The 27,850-nt window shown below is 37.8% G+C and overlaps 1 protein-coding gene across 3 annotated transcripts in view; it reads left to right on the top strand.

Moving 5' to 3' along the window:
• Positions 1 to 27,850, top strand: part of LOC755356 — a 90,372-nt gene that overhangs the window by 6,882 nt on the left and 55,640 nt on the right. The window contains exons 4-20 of one of the 3 annotated variants that reach the window (XM_030977476.1): positions 1,236 to 1,349; positions 3,549 to 3,668; positions 5,548 to 5,655; positions 6,361 to 6,486; positions 8,022 to 8,138; positions 8,777 to 8,896; positions 9,837 to 9,938; positions 10,241 to 10,390; positions 10,809 to 11,014; positions 11,701 to 11,860; positions 12,596 to 12,712; positions 15,036 to 15,161; positions 15,723 to 15,842; positions 24,470 to 24,583; positions 25,050 to 25,166; positions 25,655 to 25,777; positions 26,286 to 26,446. In XM_030977476.1, coding sequence (XP_030833336.1) covers positions 1,236 to 1,349; positions 3,549 to 3,668; positions 5,548 to 5,655; positions 6,361 to 6,486; positions 8,022 to 8,138; positions 8,777 to 8,896; positions 9,837 to 9,938; positions 10,241 to 10,390; positions 10,809 to 11,014; positions 11,701 to 11,860; positions 12,596 to 12,712; positions 15,036 to 15,161; positions 15,723 to 15,842; positions 24,470 to 24,583; positions 25,050 to 25,166; positions 25,655 to 25,777; positions 26,286 to 26,446 — 2,201 coding nt within the window. The remainder of the gene's footprint in view (positions 1 to 1,235; positions 1,350 to 3,548; positions 3,669 to 5,547; positions 5,656 to 6,360; positions 6,487 to 8,021; positions 8,139 to 8,776; positions 8,897 to 9,836; positions 9,939 to 10,240; positions 10,391 to 10,808; positions 11,015 to 11,700; positions 11,861 to 12,595; positions 12,713 to 15,035; positions 15,162 to 15,722; positions 15,843 to 24,469; positions 24,584 to 25,049; positions 25,167 to 25,654; positions 25,778 to 26,285; positions 26,447 to 27,850) is intronic. The other 2 variants (XM_030977477.1, XM_030977478.1) reach the window with 2 other exon arrangements.

Below are 27,850 nucleotides of genomic sequence, written 5' to 3'. Positions count from 1 at the left end.
CGACATTTTCAGAGATTACGCCGCAACCGCTCGGAATTTTTAACTGTCGTTTCATGACTTTTTTCCCTCAAGTCTTACTCACATTTTTATACCATTTTCGTCAAAATCAGATATACCTGTAAGGTGTTACATAACAATTAGTATTTGCATGTCATCAAAAAAGTGCTATAATTGCATATCATGTACAAGCAGAAATGTGAAGATATGAATTGATATCAAATTGCTTTTATATGTTTCTCAAAGTAACTTGATGTATTTCAGAACAAAAGAATACATTATAAATAAAACAATAGATATAATAAGAAATTAGAAACAATAAAATACATAAGAAAATAAATAGTTGAAAATCGCATCAAATTTGCATAAATTATCATTATTAATTACATCAAATAACTATTTTGTGTTAGAAAAGAAGTTTCATATGAATAATGATTTCCAACATTCAAAAAGGGGAGTCTGACAATTTTTGTAATGATTCTAGTTCCCTATATATATTTCCAGATTTGATATTCATGAATGCGTATTCATAATTTATGCAAATTAACCTATGCATTTTCAAATATCATAAAAATAATGAAACCTCATGAATTTGAGATGAAGGAAACATGTATTCAATATATTTCAAGATTCTTCACAAGTCTACGGACAAATATGTAGAGTGTTCTGTAAAATGCATAAAATTAGCATTTTGCATAATTAATTAGGCTATAACGACAAAAATTTGCATACTAGGAACAAACTAATTATACCATCTTGTTCCTTATGTAAATATCTACAAACATGCAAATTTTTGCGTTCATCGGACATTCGACGGCCGAGATCATAGGGGGGGGGGGGGCCTCCCAGGCCCCCCCCAGTCAGAGAGTGCTCGAAATAGCCCAGTGCAGTAAGGGTTAAGAACTAGGCATATCCAATTCAATATGATGTCCAAAAGTCAACACCAGTAATAGACAAGGTCAAAAAGACTGAAACAACCTCCGCATTAGGCAAATGTCTACGAAAATCCACCCAAAGATGGCATAATGTTTTCAAATTTTGCAATTACATGAGAAAGTATACTCTTTTAGGAAAGATATTGTATTCATCATCATCATTTATTATAGTGGGCATTTACTGATTTTCGCAGCATGAAATCACTCCCTCTTCTTCTTGTCTCAAACATTCTCCTTCATACCAACTTTACTGCTTTTAATTCTTTCTTCACCGTATTTTCTCTTTTCTTTTTGCTTCACCAGAATGTTTACCTGAGGGCGCTATAGCATGTAAGCGCTCTGCTGAATGTTACCTGGAGAGTGAAGCCTGTGATGACATAGAACAGTGTCCGGGGGGAGACGACGAAGATGGATGTTGTAAGCATGTATACTACTATCATTAGAATAAGGCGCTGTGACATTAATTTCACTCCAGTAACATGCTTCAGTCGATATTTTATGAAAACTATACTATAGGGTATGAGTTAGCATAATGGTTACAATAAGGTTTAAGGTACGTGATGAATACAGTGATAACTATAATGTGGTACAGGGAGGTTATTTGTGTGGCATATATAAAGACTTTAAAGCTAAAGACCAGTTCTGGTATTAAAGGCAGTTGCATTGTGAAAGAAACGTTGTGGAATCGATCAGAAAAGGTTGATCATCTAGCATACAAGTATTGGTATGTACTGCAAGGTTCTGGAATCATCAAAACGATAAGAAATATGACCCAGTCTTGGTATAGTTACAAGCACTGTACGCAGAAAGATGTATATGGGACTATGCGACACGTGCATGACACATGCGCGATATCTATCAAGTCCAAATAGATATAATAATTTACCAAATATATCAATTAGTAGGCGGTTTCCCGGCAAAATTTTTATCATCATGTATTAGTCGAAACATATTCTTTCACATGATTGGTAATAAGAGCTTCCATTTCACTTTTTGAGAGGGGGGCGTTTCCAAAACTGGTCTTTACCTTTAAGAGAGGGTTGGGTTCTCCGGAGAGGTGGATGATAATTTGTGGGCGTTTTCATTGTTATTATGCAAGTGTGGAAGAACATAAGAGAAAAAATATTCCCTGAAAATCATGGCTCTTCAAATGACTTCATAATCTAAATATGACATATGTAACAGCTTAAAAATGAGGACCACATTTTTGTGCTATGGGTTTGTGTATATAAGTCCCATAACCATCTTTCTGTTTACAGTGCTTGTTACTTTTACCAAGACTGGGCCAAATTTCTTATAATTTTGATGATTCCAGAACCTTGCAGTTTAAATATACACACCAATACTTATGCTACATAACCATTTTTTCTGATAGATTCCACACCTTTTTTTTCACAATGAAATCGTATGACCAGAACTCAACTTTATCTTTGAAGCCCCTCTAAAGTGTTGGGAGCCCCGAATTCGCCTAAAATTTGATGGCAAAATTTCACTTAAATTATATCATAATGTGAAAGAAGATGTCATTTATGCACTTCTGCAAAGATTCCCCCCCCCCACAAAAAAAAAAGTGTTTAAAGACAAATATTGATAAAAGAATACATAGTTTGAGTTTTCTATTGCACGCAGAAAACCTAAATTTTGTATTATTTCATCAATATTTGACTAAACATTTGTTTTGAAAATCGTTGCAGAAGTGAGTCTTAAATGACATCTTTCTTCACCGCTCGGGTGAAATAAATAAATACCCTGTAGAAAGAATCCCCTTGAATGCTTTAGCGCCTTCTCATGGTTGCAACAGCTAGGGTTATACAATATTTCAGCTCTAAATTTGGCTGTAGGAATAACAAGCCATTATAATGTTGGAGCACCAGGAATGTCCCTGTATTACAGACAGGAAAGCTGTATAAGAAGCCACCATAATTACTATTATATTTTTGATCAATGAAATCCTGTTCAGTGATTGGTCAACATAGCATCATGTGACCAAACATAACATTGCTATGATGTAACCATGATGTCATCCATGGTATAGTGCACTATACCATGGCACTTTGCCATGGATGACGTCATATATATGCGATCGATCAAGATCAATGTGCGGTCGCAGTACTGTCGTCTGCGCTGCTCTCACTGCACTCTACTTCAATGACAGTTAACAAAAGTATTATTATTATTATTATTTTTTATGAAGGTTGGTTTGAAAAATATTAAACAAATATATCATGCACTATTTCAAGCCACTAGTGATATTATGGATTCCTCGGCGACATAAATAGCACTATTTTCTTCGGGTCTAAGCCCCTCAGAAAATAGTGCTATTCCTGCCACCTCGATCCATAATTTCAACTAGAGCCTCTCAGTGCATGGTATATTTGTTTACTATTTCAAGCCACTAGTGAAATTATGGATTCCTCGGCGACAGAAATAGCACTTTTTACTTCGGGGCTATGCCCCTCAGAAAGTAGTGCTTATCCTGCCACCTCGATCCATAATTTCAACTAGAGCCTCCAGTGAATGGTATATTTGTTAACTATGACTACCTACACCCAAGTAACGTTTCTTTGCCCTTTAACCTTTCACCTTTCACCTTTCACCTTTCACCTTTCACCATAGCAACCCCTGATGAATGTCACAACTGTACAACCGCCTGGGCAGAGAACACATGCCTGCCCTCTTACTGGGTTTGTGACGGCACTCAAGATTGCCTGGACAACTCGGATGAAAACGAATGTCGTAAGTCCCATTCTCGAACACAAAATTATGATTTATTTATATTTCAATGTTGTTTTAATGTAAAAATTCATAAAGTGAGTGGAGATGGTAGTGGTGGTGGTTATTTTACCTGACTGCTAAGAAAGCATAAAGGCTTGTAAGTAAGCAACCAGACGGCCAACGGCTTTAGGTCCTCTCCGCGGAACCCAGTAATGAGGATTAATGCCTTACCAAAGGGCACTAGCGCATCGACTTGGTTTTGAACCTGTGTCACCGGATTACCAGACCAATGCTCTACCGACTGAGCTATTGTGCCTTGACAATGCATACATTGTATGCAGGGAAGCCTGATCCAATGGTTAGGGGATTTATAGCTGTAAAGTGTTCAGAGACATCTCTGACGCACTTAGGATCCTGAGCTACAATTCATCCATAATTCCATGCTCTGCTGTTCAGGCGCGAGGCCTGCTTTGAACACTCCAATTTTTTCAAAGTAAACGTTCCGGCCTCTCCTAGCACTCAATTAAGGGCACCGGGCGAAAACCGAGAGGAAGGCCAGGACTGCAGTACACGCCTCACGGCGGACCGCAGGCCTGGGCCCAAGATCCAACTACGAGCTTTTTAACTGCAACATCCCCTGAAGAAGTTGAGTTTACCAACCTTGTCATTCAGAAGACACAGCATGACATGATCCAGACATTCATACACCGAATTGATGGCCTAGATTGATTGGACTTCTTCCAGCACCATACCCATCATAGGACAAGAAGACACTTGAGCAAACTGAAAAAAAATCCAATCTAACCCAAGAACAAGATATCTCCAACACATGATCAACCCATGGAACAATCTCCCCCCAGGCCTTATCAATTGCAGTAGTGTAAAGTGCCCGTCTGACCAAATGTTGAAAGAGGCAAATTGGCTACCAGAAGACTTGTATTTATTAACATTTACCATCTGACTAATGTTTTACAGGTGGATATGATAAACTTGAAGCAAATGTAAAATTGCATTGTATGTGATCTTTTTTAAAACCTTATCCCAGCACCCCCCCCCCCCCTCCCCCCATTACCTGCCAACCGTTACAAATAATCCGGAATATTAGTTTTTTCTTGATTTTTAGGACCCCAGAATCCAGAATATTCTGTTTTTTCAAAACTTTTTAAAATTATTTTGTTGTTATTTTTTTTTGTTTTTTTGCTTAAGCCAATTAAGCATGTTTTATCATTTGCCGTGATGTGAGAGTTCAGGTATTGGGTGTGTAGAAAGGCTGCATGATTGAGCAGCGAATTTGTACAGATATACTGCATATTACCAGTTACACTGCCACTGCATGTGCGAATGCCTGTTAAGGGTACAGATTTCTTATTTTCGAAGGCATACCATGCTAAAAATTCCTAATTCTCATTTTCAAATGTTGGTAGGTATGCATTAATTACTCTCCTGCTTTGAATGTGAGTCTGACTTCAGTATAAGAGTGCTGCAGCATTCAAACTGAAAATGTTTCAACACTCATATATCTAAGGTAACAACATTCTTTGATGGAACGTTGCAACACTCATATATTTAAGGTTACAATACTCATCTGTTGAATGTTGCAAAATTCTTAGTTTGAATGTTTCAAAACTCTTATGTTTAAGGTCAGAATAATCTTATGTTTAAGGTCAAAATAATCTTATGTTTAAGGTCAAAATAATCTTATTTTTAAGGTTGCAACTTAGAATGTAGGAAATATATATAGAAATCAGGGTTTTTGTTTGTTTATATATTGACTATAACAAAATAGTAATTTATGAAACTTGTATGTGATTATTAAATGTTTTTGCATGCATGCACTAGTGACTGTTAGTAAAAATGGCAGTAATTATTTAGTTGTATTATATGTGACTTATTTTTCCAGCAACCTGCTTTGAATGTGAATCTAGCTACAAATGTGTCAAAGATCCGGAATATGTTTGCGATGGTGTCGATGATTGCTATAACGGAGAGGATGAATTAAACTGCACAAGTAAGATTGAAAGTTGCAACACTCATATATTTAAGGTTACAATACTCATCTGTTGAATGTTGCAACAGTAGTATGTTGAAGATTGCAAAATTCTTAGTTTGAATGTTTCAAAACTCTTATGTTTAAGGTCAGAATAATCTTATGTTTAAGGTCAAAATAATCCTATTTTTAAGGTTGCAACTTAGAATGCAGGAAATATATATAGAAATCAGGGTTTTTGTTTGTTTATATATTGACTATAACAAAATAGTAATTTATGAAACTTTTATGTGATTATTAAATGTTTTGCATGCATGCACTAGTGACTGTTCGTGAAAATGGCAGTAATTATTTAATCGTATTTTATGTGACTTATTTCTTTTATCCTCCCTTTTTCCAGCAACCTGCTTTGAATGTGAATCTGTCTACGAATGTGTTAAAGATCCGGAATATGTTTGCGATGGTGTGATGATTGCTATAACGGAGAGGATGAATTAAACTGCACAAGTAAGATTGAAAGTTGCATTACTCTTTTGCTCAATGTGGCAACACTATTATGTAGAAGGTCACAGCTGACATATTTTGAATGTTGCAACACTCTTATTCTGAGGATGAATATTACAATACTTTTATGTTTTTGCATGCATGCACAAGTGACTTTTAGTTACACTGGCATTAAATGTATAACTGCATTGCATGTGATCTTTTTTTAAAACTTTATTTTAGCAACCCCTCCATCAAACTCCTCCTGCTTTGAATGTGAGTCTGACTTTGGATGTGTTGTGGATCCAGACTGGGTTTGTGATCGTGTAAAAGATTGCTCTAAGGGAGAGGATGAAATGAACTGCCCAGGTAAGATTTAAGTTGTTTCAAGTCACGATACTATTTGGTAGATTGAATTAGTGTTGTAACATCACAGATATTTCCAATTCCGCCTGTTAAACCTCTAGTCAAAACCAGACAGTTTTTTGGGTAAACATTTTTTTTCTTTTTTTAAATTTGTGTTTTTATTGGAAAATTTAAAGAAATCACAATATTTACAAATAATTTACATGCATGCATTTGATCAATGACTGGGTTTCACTTTGTTTATGAAGCTAATGAATGTAGTATGCACGTATATTTGTATTAATAGCTCGCTATCGCGATATTGCAGAGGTCAGGATTTGGGATTTAGATGGCATCAATGAAGTATTGTGCATGTATTTCAAGGCTGGGAACTTAGTTTAACGAGTCAACTTCTCAATCTGCAATCTTGCATTTGATTGTTATCGTGTAGATTGTTCCTCTGCAATTTAACATTCAACAGTCGGGGCTGACTCATGATAACTATAATGTTAAACAATGTTAAACATATTAAACAAAGTGAAACCCAATCATTATTTCAATTCATGCCCGACAGTACAGTCTCTGTTTTTGTTCAGTGATTTTGTTTCTATTTATGTAAATAATGTGATTTCTTTTGATTTTCCAATAAAAACACCAATTTCCAAAAAATTATTAAAAAAAAAAATTCTGTTTAAACGATGGATGATCGGATACCAGATGGTTACATAACCACAGCACTAGATTGAATGTTGCATCACTATTTTATATTGAATGTGGCAACGCTAAATGTTGACCATTGCAACACCCCTGTTTTGAATGCCATAAAACTCTTGTGTTGAATTTTCTTCTTAATATCGAGTCACTACACAAGTCCCGTCCAGTGGTCCACACAGGCTTTGGCCGGCAAATCACAGCTTCCAGGTAATCTTGGGTGCATGGCTCTGGCAGGACTGGGCAGACTAGCAGGTGTTCCATTGTCTGTTCCTGTCCGCATTCACATGCTGTGTGTTCGTCTCCTAGACCCCACCTCTGCATTAGGACTCTGCATCGTCCGTAGCCAGTTCTTAGGCGGTTGAGGCTTAGCCAGGAAGGCCAAGTCTCGCTGGAGCCGGGTCTTGTGTTGAATGTTGCAGCACTCTAGATGGAGATGTTCTTAGGTTGGATGTTGCAACATTTCTATTAAAGATTGCAATATTCTTACTCTAAGGTTGCAACACTCTTATTTTCCATGTTGCAGTACAATGCAACATGCAGCAAAATTTAAAAAATCAGGGTTTTAAAATATTGACTACCAAAACCATTGTACTTTATTGTGACATGTATGTACTTTCTGTTTTTACATGTATGCACTAGTCACTTTTAGTTTGATAAACTGGCATTAACTGTATAACTGCATTGTATGTGATCTTTTGTTTTTTCTTTATCACATACCGCCCACCCTCCCCCCCCCCCCCTACCCCCCATGCATTAGTGACTATAAGTTAAACTGGCATTAGTTAAACTGGCATTGACTGTATAATGGCATTGTATTTGATCTTCTTTTTTCCCTGCTATTCCAGCAACCATCTTTCCCTGCTTTGAATGTGAGTCTGACTTTGCATGTATTTTGGATCCAACCTGGGTTTGCGATGGTGACGATGATTGCTATAACGGAGAGGATGAATTCAACTGCACTGGTAAGATTGAAGTTGTTTAATGTCACAATACTATTATGTAAATTGAATGTTCCATCACTCTTTTGCTCAATGTGGCAACAAGCTATTATGTAGCAGGTCACAGCTGACTCTTTTTATAATGTTGCAACTCTCTTGTTTTGATGCTGCAACACTCTTATGTTAAAGATTGCAACATTCTTAGGTTGAATATTGCAACACTCCTAGGTTGAATATTGCAACACTTTTCTGTGGAAGATGGCAACATTCTTAGGTTGAATGTTGCTTCACTCCTCTGTAGATTAATGTCGGAACTCTTATTTTCAAGGCTGCAATGTGCACTCTTATGTTGAAGATTGCAATACTCATCTATTAAATGTTGCAACATTTCTGTTAAAGATGGCAACATTATCATGTTGAGTGTTGCAACACTCTTATGTTTAAGGTCATAACACTTTAATTTTCAAATTTGCAAGATAGAATGCAGACAAATTTTAAAAATCAGGGTTTGTATATATTGACTACCAAAACAATTGTTATTTATTGCATTTTCATGTATGTACTTCATGTTTTTGCATGCATGCAATAGTGAATTTGAGTTAAAACTGGCATTAACTGTATATCTGCATTGTATCTGATCTTTTTTTGAAACTTTATTGCAGTTACCCCTCCAAAAAACTCCTCCTGCTTTGATTGTGCATCTGACTATTGTGTTATCGATGAATGGGTTTGTGATGGTGACGATGATTGCTTTAATGGAGAGGATGAATTAAACTGCACTGGTAAGAATCAAGTTGTTTAATGTCACAATACTATTATGTAAAATGAATGTTGCATCACTCTTTTGCTCAATGTGGCAACAAACTAAGTCACAGCTCACTTATTGTGAATGTTGCAACTCTCATGTTTTGATGCTGCAACACTCTTATGTTAAAGATGGCAACATTCTAAGGTTGAATTTTGCTTCGCTCCTCTATAGAAGATTATTGCTTACCGGTACTTAGTTTTTAATTACGGAACTCTTATTTTCAATGCTGCAAGATGCACTCTTATGTTGAAGGTTGCAATACTCATCTATTAAATGTTGCAACATTTCTGTTAAAGATGGCAACATTCTTATGTTGAGTGTTGCAACACTCTTATGTTTAAAGATAAAGACCAGTTATGGTCATGCGATTGCTTTGTGAAAGAAACGTTGTGGAATTGATCAGAAAAGGTTGATCATCTAGCATACAAGTATTGGTATGTACTGCAAGGTTCTGGAATCATCCAAATGATACGAAATTTGGCCCAGTCTTCGTAAAGTTACAAGCATTGTACACAGAAAGATGTATATGGGACTACGCACACACGTGCGTTTATCTCTCACAAGCCAATAGATAAACTAATTTACCAAATATATCAATTAGTAAGCGGTTTCCCGGCCAAATTTTTATCATCATGTATTAGTCAAAACATATTCTTTCACATGATTGGTAATAAGAGCTTCCATTTCATTTTTTTTAAATTAGGGCGTTTCCAATACTGGTCTTTACCTTTAAGGTCATAACATGTTTATGTTGAAGTTTGCAAGATAGAGTGCAGACAAATTATAAAAATCAGGGTTTGTATATATTGACTACCAAAACAATTGTTATTCATTGCGATATTCATGTATGTACCTCATAGCAGTAACTGTATAATCGTATTAAATGTGACCTCTTTTATCCTCCCTTTTTCCAGCAAAATGCTTTGAATGTGCAGCTGACTATTGTGTTTTCCATGAATGGATTTGTGATGGTGAAGATGATTGCTATAACGGAGAGGATGAATTAAATTGCACAGGTAAGATTGAAGTTGTTTGATATAAATGTAAATTAAATGTTGCATAACTCATTTGCTCAATGTGGCAATACTCTTCTATTTTCAAATTTGCAACATTGAATACAGCAAACATATAACAAAATCAGGGTTGTGATAGGTTAACCACCAACAGAATGTAACTGATTGCGACATGTATCTGATTTATGTTTTTGCAAACGTGCACCTGTGACTGTTAGCTAAAATGGGATCAGATGTAAATTTGCTATTGAAGTAAATACAATGAAACATGAATAATAATGGATGATGTTTTCTCTTTTTTTCAGGTACAGAGAATTGTCCTGATGCTTCATTTGCCTGCCCTGAGCCAGACTCAACATGTATTGAAGAGACACTACTGTGTGACTTTATACCACACTGCAGAGCTTCAGGATCAGACGAAACAGAAGAACTTTGTATGGTCTCACAAATATCAGGTGATTTAAAGCCTTCCTCCCCCCCCCCCCCCCCCACCTCCCCCACCCCACCCACCCCCCTCCCCCACCCACCCCCTTTCCTCTCCCCTGTCCTCTTCCCCTTTCTGTTCCACTCCTCACCCCTACCACTCCCCCTCTTTGTCTCCAGAGAAAGTACAGTTTTGAGATCACCTTTGTCAATAGTTTAACCCGCGCCCTTCAAGGCACTCAATAATTGTACTTTATTTCTTCATACTTCATTAACTCCATTATTTCGTAATAATTTATTTTATAAATTCTATTACTAAACTTTAATTAATGTTAGATTAAATTGAATTGAGGCTTTCCATTTTGGTTCTAAGCTGTATATCTTTCTCAATGAAATGCATGACCAGAACTCAACTATATCATTTATATACTCCTTCACTTGTTCTTGCAGAGGATATAAGTGTTCCATTCAATGAGTATAGATGGTTAATAACCCCTGATGCCTATCCTAGTCGGGACATTAATACCACCAAGGACTATCTTCTTTACCGTGCATCGAGTCCACCAAACTCACATTTGCTGATTGAGATCATAAAGGTGGTCTTTGATGGTGACGATTCATCCTTGACTATTGGCACTGGTCATGACCCTGTCCAGGTAAGCGCTAATACTTCTCTTGTCTCAATTCTCTGCTTGAATGCTCATTTGCCACATTTGCATTTTTGCACAGAACAATAGGCAGCAATTGAGGGAAGGACTGCTTTGTAGAACATTATGCAGGCCTGATAATTACTGGATTTAAATTGGTTTCCCATATTTTTTTCTTTTCCCAAATTTTTTTTTCTTCCCAATTTTACCCATATTTTCCAGATATATCCTTATTTTTTCCCAATTTTCACTCAAAAGGGGGAATGTTGTTAGATGCCATTTATTTATTTTTTTTACTTAAGGGGGGAGGGGGGGGAGGGGGAAAGAATTTAATTTTTTAATATTTGTTTTAGTACTCACTATCACCCCTGATTATGACTTTGCAAAGTAACCTATTTGTGGCCCTTATTTATACATGTAGCTCCCTTTCAACCATTTTAACACTGGTATAGATTTAATCTTTGATTGCTAACAGTAGTACAGTGAAACCTATTAATAAAGACCACCCAAGGGGGACAAAAAAAGTGGTCTTTTTATTTAAAGCAGGTAGTCTTTATGTACAGGTTCCTTTAGTACATGTTTCAACAAGAAACCATTTTCAAGGGAAATATTGTCTTTGTAGACAGGTGGTCCCTAAAGCAGGTGTGACTTCAGTAACATGTCCCTCTATTGACAGTCAAATGGTTTCTTTTCAGGCATTCTACGACGATGGCTTACTGTTGGGTTTCTCCCGTTATTTCATATGGAATGATACTGTGCCATTCCGTGGATCAACACCTGGGAATGAGGCATATATCTTACTTGAGAGAGCGCCAGGAGGAAACGTCAACATGTCCCTGAGACTTAGTGCATTCCGTAAGTACATTAATGCTTCAGCTGCTTTCTTTGCTGGTCTTTCAGCACGATCTTTTATTTGCCACACATGCAATCTTGCAGCAAACTGTAGGCATCAATTGACAGGCCCGGACTGCTAAGTGTAAACAATGGTAAACTGTCTTGATTAGCTCCATGATAACCCTTTTAACACCAGTACTAGCAGGACCCGTGGAAAATCCATGGGATTCTAGGGGGAGGGGGGGGGGGGGGGTACATAGAAAGAGGCCTATGTGGCGCAGCGTAATACCCGTTTTAATGCATTGATTTGATGCAAGAACTGTATCATAGTAAAAGTATTCTATCCAGCTAATGAGCTAGGCTATGTTTTTAAACGGCCGTCTGATTTTCTTGTGAAAACTTTACTTTGAAAAAATTATTATCGAAATTCAGCATACAACTATACATGGCCAGAATGATCACAATCTAAGCTCAGGTTTCATACCTCTATAGTAACAAAACTATGTTGAACTCGGGGCAATAAGAGCAATTTCAAAGTGTTGTCGAGTCTACTCTATAATAGCTCAGCTCAGCTCAGCTCACACACAGTCACAGTTGTTATTTATTATTTGTTAGATGATGCTTATGGGTAGGAAAGAATCAGGAGTGAACAGGTGAAGTTCTTGTGATTTTTGAGCTTATTATTTTGGTGTCAATTTGGAAGAATATTATAGTATAAATTGAGCAAGGTCTTCTTTTTACCCCCTTCCTTTCCAGAATGTGCGAGAGAAGATGATATCCCATGTACCTACTCCAACGATTGTTATCAAGAGAGTGAGATCTGTGATGGTGTGGTGCAGTGTGAACTCAGCCAGGAGGATGAAACCGATTGCAGTAATGATATTTATTGATAATATTATTATAAAAAGTATAATACCTTATATTATAGAATAAGAACATGGAAATCAATTGCCCACTCACCAAAGTTAATCAGAATAACCCACCTCACAGATTTTGTTAAAATAATAATAATAATAATATTGAATATTTAGGAGCGCTAAAAACAATAAGTACCATAGCGCTTACAAATACAAATATATGAAAGAGGACAAAAATGTAAAGTAAAGGAAGTATATCACATAGATCATTGGGGGAAAAGGTGAGTTTTGAGGGATCTTTTGAAGGTGGCAAGACAGGTTCTTTTTGCTAAATAATTGCCTGTGCCTAATACCCGAGTATGTTATAAAAGCTGTTAATAGTGGTAATATGTTTTCTCCTTTAAAGGTAAAACAAAGTGTTGGTATGGGGTCATGAATTTGGTTTGAATGAACATATTGGAAGCATATGCGATTTTGCAATATTCCATGATTGTTGTTGCAGTTGAAATTGAGTCTAAAGTGACAAAATTGTAAATAATAAACTCTTTATGTTGTATAGCTCCCTCTCAAGACTAATATTACTTTAACCTTAAAACTATGTTTCTTGATTACAATCGACCAATTTGCTTTTCCTGTTTAGAAATCATATATCAGAACTGCATATTCTAAAATTTTCATGGTCGCAGCTACCGTGGAATGGCCTTGGGTGCTACCGGTATTTAAAATATTTGATACTTTAGTACTGAGAGCACAAGTACATTTTTTATTATTTAATATCTCAAAAGCAGAAGTGTTTTAGGGGATATATTTTCTAGTGCTAATAATTTTTCCACAGAGGCATCCAAATATATCAAAATTCTCAAGAATTACTATCCATCCAATTTACAAAATTTCCCAAAACTGTGCTTTACCTGTAAGTGACTATGATTTCAATCCCATTATTGCACTTTTGTAATTTCTATTTTTGGGGTATTCTATGATTAATTCGCACAACCTGCCTTGAACCCAGAAAGCCTCATTGTCCTGGTTCCTGTTTCATAAAACGTTTTGCTTATGACAGCATAGTATAGCTCATGAAAGCTCGTAACAGTTCTTGTACCTTTTGTAACTTGTTATTGATAACAAGTTTTATGAAACAGAGCCATGGTTATGAATATTGTGATTGTATTTAGATGCAAATTCGTGTATTGCTTCACTATTCTTTGATTTGATATTTGTTTAATAATAATAACAATAATAATATTCTGTGTTTATATAGCGCTCAATACATCGATCCAACGATGTGCCTAAGCGCTTTACAGATATATTATTACCTTGGTCATCGGATTCAGGCTTACCCGCACACAATGTATGCACATTTCCCACTCCCTGGGGAGCATTCCAGCCAGTCGCCATTTAGCGCAAACATGTATATCCACCACGCAAGTGCTCAATGTGGTTAAATATAACCCCGGTATTAGCTAGGCTGCCGACGCTGTGCCCTTTGCATGCATGGGATTCCTTACCACCTTTACCCATTTAAGGCCTGGGTCTGTTTCATAAAGCTGTTCGTAAAGTTACGCGTGACTTTACGAACGATTTATATATGAAAAGCCAAATGGGATGCTCAATCATTTTTTAACTGCATCAACTAAAGTTGAACTGTGCAGACTAGATTATTATAACAAACATTTTTAATACAAAGTATACTTTTTGCCATAATTTAATTGAGGTTATTTATAGTCACACTTTATGAAAACATCAGGAAAAACTTTGGGCATCCTATCTGGCACTTCTTATATAAGTCGTTTGTAAAGTCATGCGTAACTTTACGAACAGCTTTATGAAACAGACCCCTGGTTAGAGAATGGCTAATGTAGATGAATATCTTGCCAAAGGACACCAGTGCCAACTTAAGCTGGGGCTCCAACTCATGACATTGTTATTATTTCCCCGGTCACTGGATTCAATCCCAATTCTACACTTTACGTTGCACCACCCTCCAATCACTTTTGCAGCAATCCAGCTTGTTGCCGTGTTAATGGCTTGAATTTGATGTAAGAGTGAATTTGTTTAAATTCAGGATAGTATTCTGTAGATTGAATGTTGCATCACTCTCATGTTGAATGTTGCAGCAATCTACTGTTGAAGATGGCAATATTGTTAGGTTATACATTGCAACACTCGTATTTTAAGGTTGACACACTCCTATTCTCAAGTTTGCAGATTGCCTCTTGTATTTTACTAGGTACCAACTGGGTGGAGTGGAGCAAATTAAAGTAAAACACCTTTAATACTCAAGAACATAAATTGATATGATTTTTCTTTGATTTGATTTATATTTTCTTCCATCTTTGTAGCATCGCCTACTCCCGATTCTTGCCATAACTGTACTACTGCCTGGGCTGAAGATACCTGTTTGCCTACTTCCTGGGTTTGTGATGGAAGTGCTGATTGCCTTGATGAATCAGATGAACTTGATTGTCGTAAGTCAGAAAATTTGTGTGGATAGAGAGAAGACAATGTTCTTTAAAGATAAAGTTGTGTCCTTGATTTGTATAATTGCACTGTGAAAGAACTGTCTGGAATCTTTTTGAAGAGTACTCTAGAACGTTTGCAGATGGTGAAGTATAGGAATATACTCAGAATGATATAACAGTTATTTAAATAAATTTTGCTTTAAAATTGTCATTTTGCTTTGTACTAAAAATGTAATTACTCTGTGAATTATGTAAGTATTTTACTGACACCTAGCTGTGACTGGTAGCTCAAATGTGACCAGATGTAAATTTGCTATTGAAGTAAATAAAATGAAATATGAATAATAATGGATGATCTTTTCTTTTTTGTCTGGTACAGAGGTTTGTCCTGATGCTTCGTTTGCCTGCCCTGAGCCAGACTCAACATGTATTGAAGAGACTACCAAAACAATTGTTATTCATTGAGATATTCATGTATGTACTTCATGTTTTTGCATGCGTTCAATAGTGACTTTTAGTTAAACTGGCATTAACTGTATCTGATCTTTTTTTGAAACTTTATTGCAGTTACTCCTCCAACAAACTCCCCCTGCTTTGATTGTGCATCTCTTTATTGTGTCATCGATGAATTTGTTTGCGATGGAGCCGATGATTGCTTTAACGGAGAGGATGAATTAAACTGCACAAGTAAGTTGTTTAATATCACAGTACTATTATGTAAATTGAATGTTGCATCACTTTTTTGCTCAACGTGGCAACACTATTATGTTGAAGGTCACAGCGCAACCCAGGTCGAAAATCCCATAGAGACCAATAGAGACCATTAGAAAAATTCTATTGGTCTCTAATGGTGTCTGTTGGAGTCTATTGGTTTCTGTTGGACCCATAGAATTGAATCCAATAGAGACCATTCAAACCATCAGAAACCAATAGAAACCAATAGCACCCATAGAAACCAATATAAATAGAAACCAATAGGACCAATAGAAACCAATAGGACCAATAAGACCAATGGAAACCAATAGGACTAATAGAAACCAATAGGACCAATATAAACCAATAAGACCAATAGAAACCAATAGAACCGATAGGACCAATAGGACCAATAGAAAACCAATGAGACCAATAGAACCCAATGGGACCAATAGAAACCAATAGGTCCAATAGAAACCAATAGAAACCAACAGCTAAATCTATCTCATGGATATTCATGATTACTTTATACGTGTTCACAGAACATTACATGATCATAATTTGTTAAGCAACTTATGACAATGTACATCACTTTTGTGATTTTTATTTTCTTTCGGCAACTCATGACCAATAGATTATTTGTTTAATCATGTTACAATTTCATTAACGTTTTAGCAATAGATATATTGATTATAATGATTACTAACCAAGAAAAATTCATGTATGTTTATTATATAGAAATAGTACAAGCCTTCAGTTAAAATGAAGGATATTCTTAAACTCACTTCAAGTGATCTATGTGATGAAGTTAATGCAATTGAGATTAGAATATACTTTTTTTGGTGGACAGTTGCTAAAATCAATTTTGATTTATCATTTTTGATTTACCAATAGAATTAGCCATTGGACTATTGGTTTCAATAGGGAATCCAGAATATGGAACCATTAGAAACCCATAGAAAGATCTCTAATAATGGACCAACCGGAACCCATAGAAAATATCTAATGGAACAACAGAAACCCATAGAAGACGTGGGTGGATGCTGGTCCAATAGAAGCTTTCTGTTGGTCCATCAGCATTTCTTTCTGTGGGTTTGTGTTGGTCCAATAGATATTTTCTAATGGTATCTGTGGGTCCATCATTTTACTTTCCCCTATTGAAATCATTAAACACCAATAGCTCTAATGGTTTCTGATGGTCCAAAAGGATCGGATCCTAGTGGAATTTTGACCTGGGAACTCTCTTGTTTTGAAGCTGCAACACTTTTCTGTGGAAGATGGCGACAATTTTAGCGTACTGGATTTCAAATGCCTCCGCACGGGCAACTCCAGTGGTGTCACGGCGTTCGATCAAGCAATGCAATTGACACCGAGCAATAACTGGACTGCACTAATGCAGTACCTGTATTGTCGGCATAGCGCTAGCTCAACATATTTACATCCTTCAATGTTTCATGGAACCATGCAATTTTCTTTTATTTCTTTTCTGAATATGATGTGAATATGAATACGGTACATACAGAAGTGTGAACAAGGAATGATGTAGATGGAAGGGATTTAAAACAAATAAACAATGACTCATTTTGATCATATGTAAATTTTTTCATCCTTTTTATATCAATTTGAAAGACTAGTAGAAAGGTCCCATGAAAAGCATACCCCTATACAAATTTCAGTTCGCTTACACGCGAGCTCGTCAGCGTGCTCGCCAACGAGTTCGTCGACGAGCACGCAGACGAACTCGCCAGCGAGCTTGTTTCGTTACAAATATGCAAATTAGCTACGAGCTCATTGGCGTGCTCCAAATATGCAAGCTCGTCACTGGCCGATAAGCTCGTAAGCGTGCTCGTTGGCGAGCTCGTTGGCGTGCTCCAAATATGCATGCTCGTCACTGGCAGATAAGCTCGTTGGCGTGCTTGTTGGCATGCTCCAAATATGCAAGCTCGTCGGCGAGTTCATCAACGAGTTCGTTGGCGAGTTCGTCACCAAGTTCGTTGACAATCTTGTGGAAAAAATGGCTGCAAGCTTAATGGCGTGTTTAACAGCAGGTTGGCATTGAGAACAAATTTGTGTTTACATATAGAGCTTGATGATCCTGTTGAGCTATTGGCAAGCATATATATATACATTTATCTAGCTTATCAACCTTTCAATATCCTGGTAACATCTGCAGGCTGGCCATGCAGGGACAATTCAGTTGGCTAGCTGGTGAAGAATACAGTAATACTCTTAGGGCAATTTAAAAGCTCATTACTTCTGGGATATCAATCAATTATATCACTAATATATCAAAGAACAGAAAGAAAATATATAACATAAAATGAAACTTAAAACAAGTAGCTCTTTATTAGAGTCAATACAAACCCTGTATGATGCATGTTACCTGTATATGCAGGGTTCACAACTTCACACAACAAAATGAATAAATAAATGATTTCCAAATTATATAATTACACTGTATAATGAAATTAAATATGTGAGTAATTACACTGTAAAATACTCTGCCTTTGAAGAAATATTATTATCCCTTTTGGTAATTATCCATCATTCTAATCACTCATGATATTACAAAGATCCAAACTAATAAAGCGGTATTCATACAATAACTATATCTCTCTCTCTCTAAGTGCCATATCGTTTGAATTTGGCGATCATGCTGTTCCACAACCCTCGGCTCCTAGCCTTCTGTATTAGTACCACTCCTGGTTCTTTCACTCCTCTCTCTTCCAACAATTTCTGCAGACTGTCCATCCAAAGTATCCTCCTTCTTCCCCTACTCCTTCTTCCCACAATTTTCCCTGTCAAAGCAAGATTCTCTAGGCCTTCTTTACGTGTAATGTGACCCATGAACTTCAACTGCCTAATCAACATCTCACGTATCATTTTCCTTTGCACTCCTGCTCGTGTAAGAACTTCCTCATTACTTTGTCAGTCCAGGGGATTTTTATCATTCTTCTTAGAAACCACATTTCGCAAATTTCCAAATGCTTTTTAGTATCAGAGGCTAAAGTCCATGTTTCACTACCATACATAAGTACTGGGTAGATGTAACAATTCAATACCCTTATTCTGGTCCTCATACACATTGTTTGATTTGTCAGAATTTTGCCTAACTTTGAAAATGCAGGTTTAGCGAGAGCTATCCTTCTCTTGATCTCTGTCTCGCATCTGGCATCCTCGGTTATCATGCTGCCGAGGTAGTTAAATGAGGAGACTTGTTTAATAGTCTGTTCTTTCAGTTTCAAGTTACATTTTGGACTGCTCTTCTTGGATACCACCAGGCACTTTGTCTTGGTATAGTTGATCTCTAGTCCCATTCTCTCACTTTCTTTTACAACTACATTCAGGAGTCTCTGGAGATCTTTCTCTGATTCAGAAAATAAAACGGTGTCATCAGCATATCTAATATTTGTGATTGAATGACCACCCACTTGTATCCCATTTTCATCTTCCAATTCTCTTAGAATGATTTCACTCTACATATTGAACAGGTCTGGGGACATAACACAACCCTGTCTGACTCCCCGTCTGATGTTGATATATTCACTACACTCTCCTTCTACCCTGATGCATGCAAACTGATTCCAATATAGACTTTGTAGCAGTCTTAGATCGTTCCTATATATATCAAGCTTTTTCAGCTCTTCAAAAAGTTCTGAATGTCTTACTTTATCAAAAGCCTTTGAATAATCAATAAAACACATGTACACATCCTTTTGCATTTCGACTGCTCTCTCTCCGTTATATTTAATAATAATAATAATGTCAATTTATATAGCGCACATATCCATTCTAAAAGACTGCTCAAGGCGCTCTTGTACAACATCAACAATAATTATACAATATTAAAACTACAACATAATTATACACTATACAAACTACGACATAATTTTACAATATTATAACTACGACATAAACAAATGGTGCTTAAGTTTCTTCTTAAATGTTTCGACTGATGATGATTGTCTTATTTCTAACCACAAATATTGCATTTCTTGTGCCCGCATCCTTTACAAAACCAAATTGTTCCCTTCCGACCATGGGAGTTATGCTACTTCTTGCTCTCAAAAGCAGAATCCTCAAAATAATCTTAGTGATATGGCAAATAAGGCTGATTGTCCTATATTGCTCACAATCCACGGCTCCCGGATTCTTTGGGAGAGTAATGAAAATGGATCTGCCCAATTTATCTGGAAATGTTCCGTAATCATATATTTTGTTGATAATTTCTGTTAATCTATCAAAACTATATTCCTCTAATGCTTCAAACATTTCAGTGACCACACCATCTGGTCCAGCTGCTTTGTTCTTCTTCATCTTTGACATTGCCCAACGGACTTCTGATTTAAGAATTTTCTCCCCTTTGACTTCATCTGCAAAACTCGGCATTGCTTCCCTACTATCCTCAAAAAGTTCCCCAATGTATTGCGTCCACCTACTCATTTTGTCCTTCATTTCAAACAGGATTGACCCATCTTTTCCTTTGATACAGCCAGGGTTTGAACAACCAGACTTTTTACCTGAAATCTTATTTATTCTTTGGTAAACATTACTATTCTTATCGAATTGATTTTCAATTTCTACACATTGTTTAGCCAGTCTAGGTCCCTATATTTCTCGCATTGTCTATTTCAAATTTCTGTCTATCTTTCATCATTAAAAGAATCTCCTCTGTCATCCATTTGTTCTTTCTTTTTCTCTCTTTCGTCGGCACATACTCTTCCGCTGTTTCTACCAGAATATTTCTCATCGTCTCCCACGTGTTTTCTTCACCTTCATCTATGAGCAACTCAAACCTTTTCTTTACTTGTACAGTAAATTCTTGACGTATGTCCGGTTTACTCAACTGTTTAAAATCCAATATTTTCACAACTTTTGGTCTCTTGAGTTTGAAGTGTACATATCACCGGCACATGATCACTCCCGCAGTCAGCCCCTGGATAAGTTTTTGATTGTTTCACTGCTCTTTTAAATCTACTATTTATGGCAATATAGTCTATCTGGTTCCAGGACTCTTCCAAGTGTATACTCGCCTAGGGTGTTCTTTGAACCAAGTATTAGTGATGACCATGTTCTCCCCCTCACACCACTGAACCCATCTGTCCCCTCGTTCATTCCTTTCACCAATTCTATGCGGACCTACTGCTTTGCCCTCTGTACCTCGACCGACTTTAGCGTTCAGGTCTCCCAGGACAATGAGAATGTCATTTGATTTGCACTGAGATTTAGCTTTATCTAAGGAATCGTAAAGGTGTCAATAACTTCGTCAGCACTATCTGCCGTTGGTGCATAAACCACTATGATTGAGATGTTAAAAGGGTGTTCCTGTAATTTCACTAGGAGCACCCTATCACTTACACACCAGTGTCCCAACACACTTTTTGAGATATCTGGATCCAGCAGTAACCCCACACCTCTTTCATGCTTTTCACCTCCTGCATAAATCAATCTGTACTCATCTATCACAAACTCGCCGTTATTCAGCCACCTTGTTTCATTTAGTCCCAATATGTTTACATTTAGCCTCATCATCTATTGTTTAACATTTTCCAGCTTGCCGCTCTGATACAGTGTTCTCACATTCCATGTTCCAACTCTGATAGTATTCCTATTGCAAACAGTAGCTGGCTGACGGTCGGGGCACACCTGTCGCCCATGGGACACCCTACCGGGCGAGGTGCTTGTCCCTTTAGGTAGACGAGCCCCCTTCACGCCTTGGCTTTTGAGTTGTGATTCATCATGATTGTTCTTGGAATAATAGTGAAGTGGTTTTCTGTTGCCTTCTTCACCGCAGTAGTTAGCCGTATCTGGGATTATCCAGCATGCCAGTCATTATCAGAGGTTCACCGTTGTCCTAAAAGGATCTTCCGCCGAAACACTCCTACTGCATCGCTGCTGCCCAATGCAGAGCAAGCTAGGCTTATTTAAAGGCGGCCTAAACTCGCCTTCCCAATTCAACGTCTTAGGGGATGCAAGTTTTTATTGGTCCTACTGGTGCCACTCAGTACCACCACCAGCCCCCTGATGCCGAATAGTCCCCTTTTAGTCGCCTTTTACGACACGCAGAGGATACGTGGGGGGTATTTTTGACAGCCCACCCCACCCCAATAACTATATAGCATCCCCCTTCTTGTCAGTGTATTTACCAACCCAGGGTACCAAGTAATGATACATGTACATATACTATAGGATCTCTAGAACAATCCCTTCTTTATATCCGCTAGCAAACTAGGTAGGCCTAACTGTTGGCCTAGTTTTATTATAAATACACAAGTAGAAAATTTAGTTATAAGGTGTGAGAAATTAGTTTTTCTCTTACCTAAAACAAAGGAGCTGCAGTACCATTCAAAACCCATGTCTGCTCTCCACAACCGCAAGATGGAAAAAGACTGACCAAATAGGCCTAACAAATCAATTCATTCTTATCAGGAATGCTACCAGTGGTAATTCCACAAGAGAGAGTAGACAAGAAAGTGAGAGAGGGGAGAAGAGAGGAATAGGGATTTGTGTCTTAGCAGGGGGAATCCTACGTACATAAGGAGAGATCAAGATAGAAACAGGGAGTTGACCTCGAATCAAGCACTGGGTGTGTGCTCTTATGTAATACCTGATAGTGACGTTTCAGGGTGTTAAATATATGATACAGTCAGAATAAATGGCAACCCCCCCCCCCCCTCTTCCCAATCTGGTATGCTGCAAATAAATGTTTCAAAGTTTCAAAAGAATTTAATTAAATTTACAAGTAATTTGCCAGGTTACTTCAGCATGAAAAAGCTATTGTTTCAATTTTAACACAAATTTTCTGAACTTTCAATGTAATTGCATATACAATGTATGTTCTGACAAAGAGGCTCAAAAATGTATCAAAAAAATAAAGTATGCATTTGTTTACCTTAATTATTTCAGGTAGGAGATATCTTCAGATCAATATTTTGTATTAAAACAAAAATTACATAAAAAGGATGCTGGTGGAGACAAGAAACTAGGAAGTAGGAACTCATTTTCCTTGGCCCAAGACATTGGCATCCTGAAGGGAACTTTAAAATACATACATGTATACCGTGTGAGTCCAAAAAAAGTTTACACCTAGAAAATTGCTAATTATTTTAAAAATCATTTATGAACAGTAAATTATTATACATCTTATGAAAGAGTATTTTATTCCAAATCGTTTGGTATCACTTTTGTGTGGTATGTGTTCACGCTTGGATGAACTGGAGGCATTGTTTGTGAAAGTGCAAAAATCGACTTGCGCCAAAGTGATGCCTATAGTATGTATTATGTTGGGATCAGCGGAGTGCGAGAATGAATTGAATGTAACAAATGAAATGCATTGCATATGTTTTATGTAGAAAAGCAAATTCACACGCACACACACTAACAATGTTCGTTGATATTTTATATTTGATTTTTGATATGTGTGGCATGATTAATTTTGTTCGGGATGTTATGTTGATCTGTTATGACCGAAATAATACCCATATCGCAATTGTTTTATTCAAACATCACATAAGCAACTTTGGCGCAAGTCGATTTTTGCACTCTCGCATACAATGCCTCCTGTTCATCCAAGCGTGAACACATACCACACAAAAATGATACTGAATGATTCAGGATAAAACACTCTTTCATAGGATGTATAATAATTTATTGTTTACAGATGATTTTTAAAATAATTTGCAATCTTTTGGGTGTAAAATTTTTTTTGACTCACACTGCATACCCAACTGTTTTCCTGGGAGCTCGATCACCTGTTTACCGGCGAGATCGTGGCGAGCTCCCCCTTTTTCCTGTCAGCTCCCCCATTTTCCCAGAGCTCGTAGCAAAATATCCCCCATTTTCCAGCGAGCTCGCCACCAGCTCCCCAGTTTACCCCCAAGGTTGTGGCGAGCTCCCCAATATACCCCCGAGCGTGCCACAAACTCCCCAGTTTACCCCCAAGTTCGCCACGAGCTCCCGAGTTTACCCCCGAGCTCGCCACGAGCTCCCTAGTTTACCCCCGAGCTCGCCACGAGCTCCCCCTTTTACCCACGAGCTGGCCACGAGCACCCCCTTTTACCAACAAGCTCACCACGAGCTCCCCCTTTTACCCACGAGCTCTCCACGAGCTATCCACAAGCTCCCAAGTTTACCCCCCAAGCTCACCACGAGGTCCCCCTTTTACCCGCGAGTTCGCCACGAGCTCATGGCGAACTCGTGTACAAGCTCGCCAAGATTTTGTAAGATCGTTACTAGCGTCCTGGAAGCGTGTTACAAGCTTAAAGCCTAAAACGATCTTATTAAGCTTACCACGAGCATAATACGAGTTCCCGACAAACTTAAATTTGTATAGGGGTAGTTCTCAAAACACCCTCGCATTTATCACAAGGAATAGCTGAAAACTCTGGAGCTTGCATATGTGTGTTTACAGTCCCATACGTACTTCTCATTTCGCACAAGTCCATAAATACAGGTTCTCAAAAAAAAAAGTAATATCATGACTGGATTCATTTTGTTGTCCATCTTGTCATAGTATAACAGTAAAGTAGGAGCTATTGATCACTGTCCCAACTTTTTACCAGACAGGGCCTAGGTCTAACCTTTTCCATTTTATTGATATGAGCAATGTTTTTTTGTTACAGGTACACCTCTTCCATGCTTCCAGTGTGATTCAGATTGGTCTTGTGTTTATGATTCTTGGGTTTGTGATGGTGTTGCCGACTGTTACAATGGAGAAGACGAAGCTGGTTGCAACGGTCAGTTCCATGCAAGCTCAAATGACAAAATAACAGAATCAAACAATTTAATTTTAAACTTTTGCATATGTTTTTACCATCAAAATATGACCTTCATAAATGGAAAAATTAAAAATTATTATGTATGTGAAGATTGGTATACCATTGAAACATCACAGCAAATTGTAACATGTTTGATATATTTTTTGGGGGGCATTAAATATTAACATGAATGAGAAAACTTTAATAATATGATATTTATAAGAACTATGTTAAACATATTGAAACATAAGCAAAGGTTAATGAAAGACAGATAAAAGCTTTGATATGCTAAGATAATTATTTTGTTTTACATGTATATATGTTATGGTGAATGTTTAAGATATGTGAATTAAAGTTCTCTTTTCCTTTTGTCATTATTATTATAATCGCCACCATATACAAACCCTAACATGAGATTGTTATTGTTTTACATTTCCTATAACAGATTGTGGAGAAGACGAGTATTCGTGTTTCTTTGATGATACTACATGTTTCAATGCAAGCGATGTATGTGATGGAATATATGACTGCCCTAGTGGTGCAGATGAATTTAACTGTACAGGTACCAATCCTCTTTAACTTTATATTCCCCTTCATTTTCCCCTTTATTTATCTTTTCATTTCATATGTATAATTCATTTGAAATATTTATTCATATACTTATTTATTCTTTTTTTATTGTTACGTTTATTCCTTTATCAATTTATTTCTTTGTGTATTAATTTCATTTTACTTCATATCAATGTCATTAAATTGAAGATACAGACTGGAATTTAAAATCACTATTTTCATGTAACAATTGGACCTTTTTTGCTGTGTTTCGTAATTTCAATATGTGTTGGTTCATTCAATATACTTATTGATCTGCTTTAAAACTTTTTTAGGAGTTGTACAAAAAATTACTGGTGCAAATTTGTTGAACAAAATCTGCTTTTTTAGACCTTTAGAAAATTATCAACTTCTATGGCTTTTTTGAATTGTTTTGCCTTCCTATAATTAATTACTTTCACTGACTTGCCTATTTTCTTCACTTTTCTTCTCTATCCTAAGGATGTCTTGCCTGTAGTTATACCTCTGATTGTCTGATTGGCCTGCAAGTCTGTAACTTCTATAATGATTGTCCAGGAGGAGAAGATGAAACAGAGGGTCTCTGCAACCACTCTCAATTTATTGGTAAGTTTCTAAATATTACAGGAGGGGGAGACAAAGCTTACTGTCTCTGTGAACATGCTATCCAAATTTGCTAAAATATAAATCTGGCCTTTGGTCTAAATTCATATTATAACAAGGAAGGGGCACCGTAAATGTTTTCATTGTGTTAAACGTGAATTTACACCGAGCATCACGTAGGTTAACAGAAATTAGAAGAATTTCAAACACAGAGTTTATCATTCATACATGTGGGTCTATGATTATATTTATGATCGTACACAATGGAAATATGAAGCTGCATACTGCTAGGCGCTTTACTTTAATTGCTCCGCACATGGACAGAGATTGACAGAGCTATTCTCTGCTTAAGGCTATATAAATTGGTTTAAAGTGTCAAATCAGAGTCTGTGTCTGCAGACTACTTCAGTTCTGTATTTAATGTTTAGCCTACATGTACATTAAGCTTGTATGCATGACCTAAATATAAAATGTTCTTATTCTTTCTCTCTATCTATTTGTTATACCCTAGACAATATTGAGATTAAGACTGGAGAGTGGCAGCTCTTTAGTGAAGGTTATGTATCAGAGAGGATTCTTGATGATCGTGATACACCAGCTAGTAACATCTATGATTTTACTCATTATGGCTTCAACTCAGATCCTGGAACCACGCTTTATATCGAGATACAGGTTACCCTTCATTCTTATAACCCAAACCCAAGTAAACTAAACCTTAAACCTATCCCTTACCCTTGCCGTAATCATCATCACCCTTAATCACAAGTTCATCCTCGTCCCCACTCTTGCCTTCACCTTAACCCAAACAATCACCTTCACCCATTCCCTAACTCTCCTTGCCTTAACTCTCACCCTAACCTAGCTCACCCTAACCCTAGCCCTCTTCTTATCCCTTACACTCACCCTTCTTCCTAACCCTCACCTAACCCTCGCCCTCAACTAATCCTCGACTTCGCCCTTACCCTCCCCTCACCCTCACCCTCCCCTCCCCTCCCCTCTAACCCTCAACCTCACATTTACCCTTACCCTCCCCTGACCCTCCCCTAACCCTGACCCTCGACCTCCCCTTAAACTCACCCCTAACCTTACCCTCCCCTTATCCCCCTCTCTAACCCTCGCCTTAAGCCTGAGCCTAACCCTCCCCCTTACCCTCAGCCTCACCCTTACCTATCCCTCATCCTAACCCTCATCCTTACCCTTCCCTAACATTCACCATCCCCTAACCTCACTCTAACCCTCACTGTAACCCTCTGCTTCACCCCCTGTATCCTTCACCCTTGCCCTCATCCTCATGCTCTCCATCATCCTCTGACTTAACGGTAACCTCACCCTCACCCTCCCCTAACCCTTACCCTTACCCACACCCTTACCCTCCCCTACCTCTCACCCTCACCCTAGCCCTAAACCTAACCCTGCCCATTAACCATTACCTCAACCTCACCTCACCCTTACCCTTACCCTCGCCCCTCACCCTCCCCCTCACCCTTACCCTCACCCTCGCCCTAAACCTCGCCCTAAACCTCACCCTCACCCACATCCTCTTCTCACCCTCCCCCAGCCTCAACTTTACTCTAACCCTCACCCTAACCCTCACCCTTCCTCTCCCTAACAAACTTATCCTTAAACCAACCCTCCCCTTAACACTCACCTTCCCCCTAACCCTAACCCTTACCCTCACCCTTACCCTCGCCCTAAACCTCACCCTCCCCCTCACCCTCCCCCTATATCCCTCACCCTAACCCTCATCCTTGCCCTCAACTAACCCATCAATCCTCCCCTTACCCTCAACCTTACTCTCACCCTCGCCCTAACCCTTACTCTCACCCTTACTGTCACCCTCACTCTTACCCTCCCCTAGCTTTCACCCTATCTCTCACCCTCACCCTCGCCCTCAACCTTACCCTCGCCCTTACCCTAGACCTCAACCTAGCTTTTTGTGAAGGAGAGACTTCTTGATGATTGTGATAGCCGAGCTTGTAACTTGCCCTCACCATACCCTCACTCTTACCCTAACCCTCACCCTTACCCACACCCTTACCCTTATCCTAACCCTCACCTTTACCTTCACTCTCAGCC

Source organism: Strongylocentrotus purpuratus, unplaced genomic scaffold (assembly GCF_000002235.5).
Source record: "Strongylocentrotus purpuratus isolate Spur 01 unplaced genomic scaffold, Spur_5.0 spur5_scaffold_1, whole genome shotgun sequence".
Taxonomy (NCBI): Eukaryota; Metazoa; Echinodermata; class Echinoidea; order Camarodonta; family Strongylocentrotidae; genus Strongylocentrotus; species Strongylocentrotus purpuratus.
Note: the sequence above shows the minus strand (reverse complement) of the source record. Positions and strands in the feature narration are given on the sequence as shown.